General features: G+C 44.9%; 1 protein-coding gene across 4 annotated transcripts in view; it reads left to right on the top strand.

The window, feature by feature from the left end:
* Window positions 1–607: 607 nt before the first annotated feature.
* Window positions 608–7358, top strand: part of LEKR1 (leucine, glutamate and lysine rich 1) — a 58792-nt gene continuing 52041 nt past the window's right edge. For 2 of the 4 annotated variants that reach the window (XM_037407443.1, XM_037407442.1), the window contains exon 1: window positions 608–732. In XM_037407443.1, the coding sequence (XP_037263340.1) occupies window positions 667–732 (66 nt within the window). In that variant the 5' untranslated portion in view covers window positions 608–666. The other 2 variants (XM_037407447.1, XM_037407444.1) reach the window with 2 other exon arrangements.

Genomic DNA, 7358 nt, shown 5'->3' with positions numbered 1-7358 from the left:
CGGCGCCAAGCCGGCTCATGCGGAGGCTGAGCACATCCCCCGGGTTTTGAGATGCCACCGACCCACCGCGAGGGAGGGCCTTGGGGCGGCCGGGGGGCGACAGCCCGGCTGGGACGAAGGACGGGCGCTGGGGCCGGCCCTCGCCCTCCGCGCAGAGCCCGCCCCGGCCCGGCCGCGCAGGCCCCCGCCTTCCCGCGGACCCATTTTCCGTCGGGCCGGTGCTGGGGGCGCCCCCGCCGGCCGCGCGCCCCGCGCCACGTGACGCGCACGCGCAGGGCCGTTGCCCTGGTTACGGAGGAAGCCGCGGTAAGAAAATGGCCGCCCCGGCCGCTTCCCCCAGTCCCGCTTCCCTCCGGCCGCCCCGGGCTCCGGCGTGTCCTGCGGAGGTTGCTGCGGCCCGGGGGCTCCGGGGCGGATCGACCGTCGTCCTCCCGCCCCTTTCCCTTCCTCCAGTGCGGCCTGCGCGGCGCTCCCCGCCGGGGCGGGCGGCCGCGGCCTGGCCCCCGGCAGGCGGGGCGGGCGCGCGGAGGCCCCGCGGCGCGGGCGGCTGGCATGCGTGCGCTCGCGGCCCCGCGCCTGGCCCCGCGGCGGCGCGCGGCCCCGGCGGCCTCCGGCCCTGCGGCCGCCGGCAGCTGCCCGGACCCCGCCGCCGGGCGCCGGGAGGCCATGGAGCGGCGCGAGGCCATGGAGCGGCGCGGCCCCGCTCACCCGCCGCCCGAGGGGGTGCGGAAGGTACGGAACGGTGCAGGTGCGCGAGGCCCAGCACCCGCAGGCCAGATACGGCAGCAGCTGAGGGTTGGCTCACTGCCTGTGAACACCGGCACGTATGGGGTACCGTTGGGTCCTGGTTTTAGGCTGGGTGTGTGCTAGGTTTTGTCGTTACATACGGAGCGTAATGGCACGCTGCTACTGTAGGAATGGCGTAGAGGAACGTACCCATTCTGTAACAGTGTTGGCGCTGCTAGGTGAGTTTCAGATTTTACCCCGTATGGCGTGGTTTGTTGCCATAAGCTTGGAATGGCTGCAGAGCATAACATGTAATTAACAGAGCGTACATGAAACAAAGGCGCATCACTGCTAATAGGAACGAAATATTTCCCTTCGTCTTTTCTTTTATCTTCTCTTTGTGTGTGAGGCTGTTCTTTCGTTTGGGAGACCAATTATTACCAATGGAATGATGCTGATGTTTATATGGGTTAACCTACAAGGAGGCCTTTTTTATGCCGTGATGCACACAAGTGGAACACGAGTCACTTTCCGTAACACTGAAGTTTTTACTTTGGCAATAAAACACCCAGCTGTCCTCATTTTTTGGTGTGCATCTAATAATTAACAGGTAATTTAAAAGCTTTATGTACTCAGGCTAGCAAAGTCTAGAGAAATTCTCCCTTGATAGTCCAGGAAACTGTTGAGACAATTTCTGAGCCCTCAGTGATTTCTGAGAATTGAAGGATGGGTAAGATAGCTGAAGGAAGGGAAAACCAATACTTTCCCCTAAAAAATGGGGAGGGGAAAAACCTGGGAAACTTCCAGACTCCTTATCAGCTGTGTTGGTAGCAGGAAACATATCAGGTATGTTTATTTAGAAACCAGTTTGCAAGCATCAACGGGATAAGGTGATTGGCAAAAATCAGTGCAAGTTTCTCAGAAAAGCAGTTGTCCCAAATTGTTGGATGAAGTACATCAGGGGAATTGTTCTGGATCTAGTACTGCTCAATATCTCTATTCATGGCTTAAGGCTGTAGTTTGGCAGCACTTAAACTGCCTGTCTTTCGTTTGGATCAGTTCCTGATCTGTGTGCTATGTGTATGCTAGCACAAGGAGGAGGCAGGTGTGAGTGCAGGCAGAAACTGGGAACAGAAAGGGTGTGACATTATTTCTTTCTTTCTTTCAGGAGTGTTGGTGCCTGCTGTTTTTCATTGAGCTAGGATCATAAGGAATACACTGATGCCAGTCAGGGAAGGGTCGTGAGCACTCTAGGAAAAGCATTAAGCTTCATATTCATAGTAAGAATAAGACATATTTAAAAAGAGTAAACCCATTGCATAATACAAAATGCATAGTAACTGATTAAGCTTCCTTGTCACTTGTCAAACTGAACACTGAAGTCTGTAATTGGGTCGTAAGCAGAATAACATTAACAGTTAATTGTAGTAATTGCATGTGAAACTTGGGCCTTCATTATTCCTCCCTTCAGGGTGGTTGACATATTTCTTCTGAGCTGCAGTATTTAAGGAAAATAATGTGACTGATGGGAATTTAGCAAGGAGCTTAAAAATCTTGACCTTCTAGCAAGGGATAATAGAGCAGGGTTTACTTATTCTGGCAAATTCTTGAGTAGCAATATTCACATGTGTAGGAAGGTGACAGTTGTCCTTCATCTCCAGCTGCAAGTTAATCCAGGGGAGTTGTGAAATTCTTCCAGTTGATACTGTGGGGGACAAGCAAGGCAAAGTTTTGCTTTGGAGTAGAGGACTGTGCAGGCAATCTCTTCAGATCTCTTCCAGTTCTACAGTAGATCTTTCATTAAAAGATCTGTATTCAGAAGACAGAGTATTTCTAGGTATGTACATCAATAGGCTTATGTTCCTGTCTCATCCTACCCTGCACCTCCGTGTGAAGGTATGTGAGCTCTAAGGCAATTACAGCCCAAGGTTTTGGCATCGGTTAAGTGTCAGGGGTTTACATATCCTTTGCTGCTGCTTGTCTCTTCACTCAGTTGATTTGCGTTGTAGTTGCAGTATAGTTACAAGATACAGAGCTAGATTACAAGTCATTCTCACAATTTCCTGTCCTTGTATTGTCTATCTTTTATGTACAGATGTTCCTTTTCTCTTCCTATTCTCTGCTCCTTGGGTTTTATAGCATTTCTTTTGGAATCTCTCTTTTAGAAAGCAGAACTTGTGCCAGCTGTAAGTTGCTCTGCCAAACTGAGCACATGCTCCCAACATGCAGCTTGCATGCCAAAGGAATGTGTGTATCTGGAGGGAGTGTGTTAAGCACTGTGATTTCAGCTGCAGAATGAAGAATACTGCCACTTGCTAGTGGCCGTTTTGAGCTGGCTTCTAGGAGGTTGGGTTGTAGTGCTGACAATGGATCAAGCAGCTGTCTCGAAAGGATGCAAACCAGAGTGCCCTCATCGTTCTTCTCCTTCGTCCTCTTTGTGGATGGATCTTCAGAAGCTGCTTATCAATACCTGCAGCAGTGACATAGCTGCCTCCAAAATTGCACTCTTCTGGAGGACAGTACGGAGAGGAAAAGGGGAAGGGAACATCTTGTGCCAACCTATAGCAGACTGTTCTCCTGCCAGAGTTTGCCAGAGAGGAAGACCCTGTAAAGCCATGGATGTTGTGGCAGAAGTTGAAATAGATGGACCATTTGCAGACTGGGTCCAGTAGGTGTTATCTGCAATGTTTATTACATTTTAAAGGAAGTTTTAATCTAGAGGGGAAGAGATTTCTTGGTATTTTGTCAATGTAATGATAGATATGGAGGGACTTTGGTTCTTCAGGTTGTGATCAATTTTGCCTTAGAGAGAATCATGTAAGAATTTTACATGGCCCTGCTTCTGTCTTTCTCTCCCATTCCTTCTACTGCTCTCATACCTCTTTCACACAATATGCATTGCAAGATGGGTGCTAAATGAAAAAAAACCCACCAAAACCCAGGCAAATAAACATCCACATGTCCATTATTAAAGCTTATAGTATTGTTTGTATTTACAGTTGCATGCTTCTTAGAAACTAATTATTAGTAAGAGTCTAAATCATGGTTTGTTTCTTAAAATATATATCTATATCTTGAAAAAAGCCCAGAGTTGTGACTTTGCCTGTTAGCAGCTTGGTTACCAAACTGAGCAATGTTTATCAGTGTTAGAAGTCAGCAGGAGTTGGTTTTCCCTGCAGGTTTCGAAGGAAGCTGTGCCACGTGGTGTGGTGTGGTGGTGGCGGGAACGTGGAGAACAGCTGCTACTGGTTTGGCAGCAGACCTTGGGAAACTGGTAACTTCCCGGGAGGGAAGTAACCAGGTCAGTCAGTGGCAAAGTCCAAGCTGTAGCTTATGTTCTCTTCTGTGACAGTTTTTGGGGAGGGTATTCTCTATCTCCTAGCTTTATTTTAGGGATGCTTGTGTACTTCTGGGAAGTGGTGCTTGCTATCTGGTGTGCCAGATCGCAGGTGTTTCAGCTGAATAAGTTGGCTGGTCTGCCTCAGTAGAGCCCTACATTTTCGCTAACTGTTGTCACAGGACTGTAGAAAGAACTTTGCAGAGATCACTGGCTCGTAATGCATGCTTTTTCATGTATTAACATGTCTTAAAGTTTATGCCATCGAACTCAATCTGAGAGGTATCATAGCACTCTGGATGCTAAAAAAGAAGTTATTGTTTCATTTACTCCAACGTTTTAGATGTGTTTTTATGGAGTTCTGTTTTTGTTGTTTGGGTTTGGTGTTTTTGTTTGTTTACTTATTTTTCCTCAAGAGGAAAGAAGACTGTCATATTTCACCTTTAGTTGTTTGTTGCTAGTGATAGATGAATCTTTCATATGCTTGTGAACTTGTAAATTTCTGTTTGTTTCAGCATTGTTGTTCAATCAGTGTAAGTAGATGGGAAGATGAGGTTTTACCCTGAAGATGTAACTGAAATGGGAAACAGAATAGCAGTAAAATGACCCCGAGTTCTCCAAGCAGCAAACAAAACCTTATATTTAATTTTATATTTTATTTGGCAAATAAATAACCTTTGCTCAACATAAATCATAAAATTAATTGAGCACAAGATGCCCCTACAGATTAGTAGTTCTGCCACCCTGGGAGCTTAAGAAAGCAAGCAGAGCAGGCACTTTGAAGCTGCATTACACATCAGTACAGAACATTCCGTGGTATCCAACTATCCACAAAACATCACGTACATTACTAGTAGCAAATGATTACTCATTAGATTTGCCACGTGTGCTATAGATTGGGCACGTTATGGTATCTTTATGAGCATGTTATGTTATCTTTTAATTTTTCTTGCTATCTTTGAACCTGGGGGTATTACATAGTTCCGCTTGTGTTATATAGCTAAAGAACCTGTCCCATCCACCAAGACTAGCTTTGTAGAAGTGAACAACATAGCAATCTATTTATTACTTACAATATGGATATCGATATGGATTTAGAAGCACCAGCATTTCCATTTGTGCCCTCCAGATAAACATGGTAGCTTTTGCATGCAGAATGGCAGGAGGCCTTTTCAGAGTCCTGTTGTCATGCACCTTATGAATGCTTCCTAAGATGATGTTCATGAGTTGCCCTATGCCCACTGAGATTTTCAATACTTGGCTATAGAAAGTATTGATATTTGGGATGTCAAGCTTCAGCTATGTGACTATTCTGAGCATCTATAATGTGCTTTGGAAATACATGTTAGAAAATATCTGCTTATTTTTGGTGTAAGCCCACATGTTAGAGCCTGAAGAGGTGGGAAGCTCTCGACAGGGAACTGGTTACCTGTGGACCTGCGGTTCATTTGGGAAAACCAGCTCCCAGAGAGTAAAGGCAGCCTACTTTGTTACCACTGTGTGTGGTGGTATCAGAGCATTTGTGAAAGCAGATATTCTCAACTGACACCAGCCTTCTGTTCTTAATGTGAGAATTCTGGAGCCACTGCTGGTCACCTAGGGCAGCGAAGCATTTTTATCTCTTGCTATACTCATAAGGCTAGGGCTGTATTCACTATATTCAAACTTTTCTACCCTTTCTGCAACCAGTGTCCAAGTATGTTGCTAGGAATTGGAGGGATTATCATCTCTCTTGCATCACAAGCAGTTGGGTTGTAGCTAGGAGGGGCTTTCGAATGTCTGCAACTGCAGGTGCAAAAAAGTCAGCATTTGTCAGGCAAAGTTTTGTAGGCAAAACATGGTTAACAATGGGTTAAATTATCTTTTGTCTGCACAGGCATTACATTTTGTTGCCATGTACTGTGGTTCAGTTTATAAGAACTCTCTGCTCCATGTTGCTCTGGAGAGCCGGAGTGTGCCCTAACACATCCTGAAAGAGCTTATGAGCACCAGGAAGGTCTGCATGGCCTGTTGGACATGTGTTAGATATTTGCAGGGCTTGTGTGAGTGTGTGCAGTTACTAGCAATGCAGTACAGTCTTTTATGATTCATTAGTCTGCTTTACTCACAGGCAGGAAAAAATTAAAGCTACCTGAAATCTGAGTATTATTTCCTGTCGTGACAAACTGATTATTTCAGGGCATGTTTTGAATGAAACTTTTGAGAGCAGGACATTCTGTTTTTACTACAAGCCTATTTCTATACTACTCATATGTATTCAAAGAAAGTACTGTGATTTTTATTTTGCAACTGCTATTTTATGGAAGTGGAGCAAATAATTATGTATGCAGTATGGCTTGGCATTACAATCTATATTACTTTCTGAGTAGATTCTGATTGAAAACTTGACTCAGATTAAACTTTTTTTTAGAAAGTGAAGTTTCTACTGAGACTCTTAAAAATCTTTCTTTGAATAAAAAAAAGACCAATTTAAATCAAATAACTCTTCTGTTTTGCGTATACAGCACATGACTCCAGTTTCTTCTTAGAAAATTGTGTGGTTTGAGTAATGATTTCTTTTTTGTCATAGGGATTGGCTAGTTCATCAGGAGAGAGACAAGAAGCATGAGAGAAATGAAAGTAGTATGGGAGAGGAGGAGTAAACTGAAAAGAAAGTAAATTCAGGTAATAAGGTAGAATCAAGTAGAGGTACAATAAAACAATCAACATACAGGAATAATTTAAGTGCACCCAGCGTGATGTTTGGTTTTGTTTGGCTTTTTTTTTTTTTTTCCTTGAGCTTTACATATTGTTCTGCTACAAGTGTAGCTTGGACAAATTTGGTTTTTTTGTGATTTGGCCAGTCCTTGCTAAAGCAGTCTCAGTCCTGACAGATTTGACTGGGGAGGGAGCAAGAGCTGTTGTTACTGCCTTACCTGCCTGAGGAGCACTGGGTGAATGCAAGGAGGATGATGAATGCTGCAGTTCCCTTAGGCTCTACCTTCCCTGCAGTGTAAAAATTAATGTACAAGGAGTACATCTGTGCTCATGGCTCTATGTTCTGGGTTTTTTTCACTGATGCACAGGAATGTATTTAAAGCTCTTTAAAAGTATCGCATTAATTGAGGACTGAAGTTCTGGCTTTTAAGAGTCGTGGCTATTTATTAGCTGCTTGTAACGGACTGTTTCTGCCATAAGTGATCCATATGCTGAATGTTGTAATCCCAAAGCACTGCTAAGAGAGTAAGTAGATAATTTTTCTTTTAACAAGAATTTAGCTCTTTAGCGTGGTAATTTTTATGGGTGGAATCTGAAA

This window comes from Falco rusticolus, chromosome 13 (genome assembly GCF_015220075.1).
Source record: "Falco rusticolus isolate bFalRus1 chromosome 13, bFalRus1.pri, whole genome shotgun sequence".
Classification (NCBI taxonomy): domain Eukaryota; kingdom Metazoa; phylum Chordata; class Aves; order Falconiformes; family Falconidae; genus Falco; species Falco rusticolus.
The sequence above is the reverse complement of the archived record's forward strand: the minus strand, read 5'-3'. Positions and strand labels throughout refer to the sequence as shown.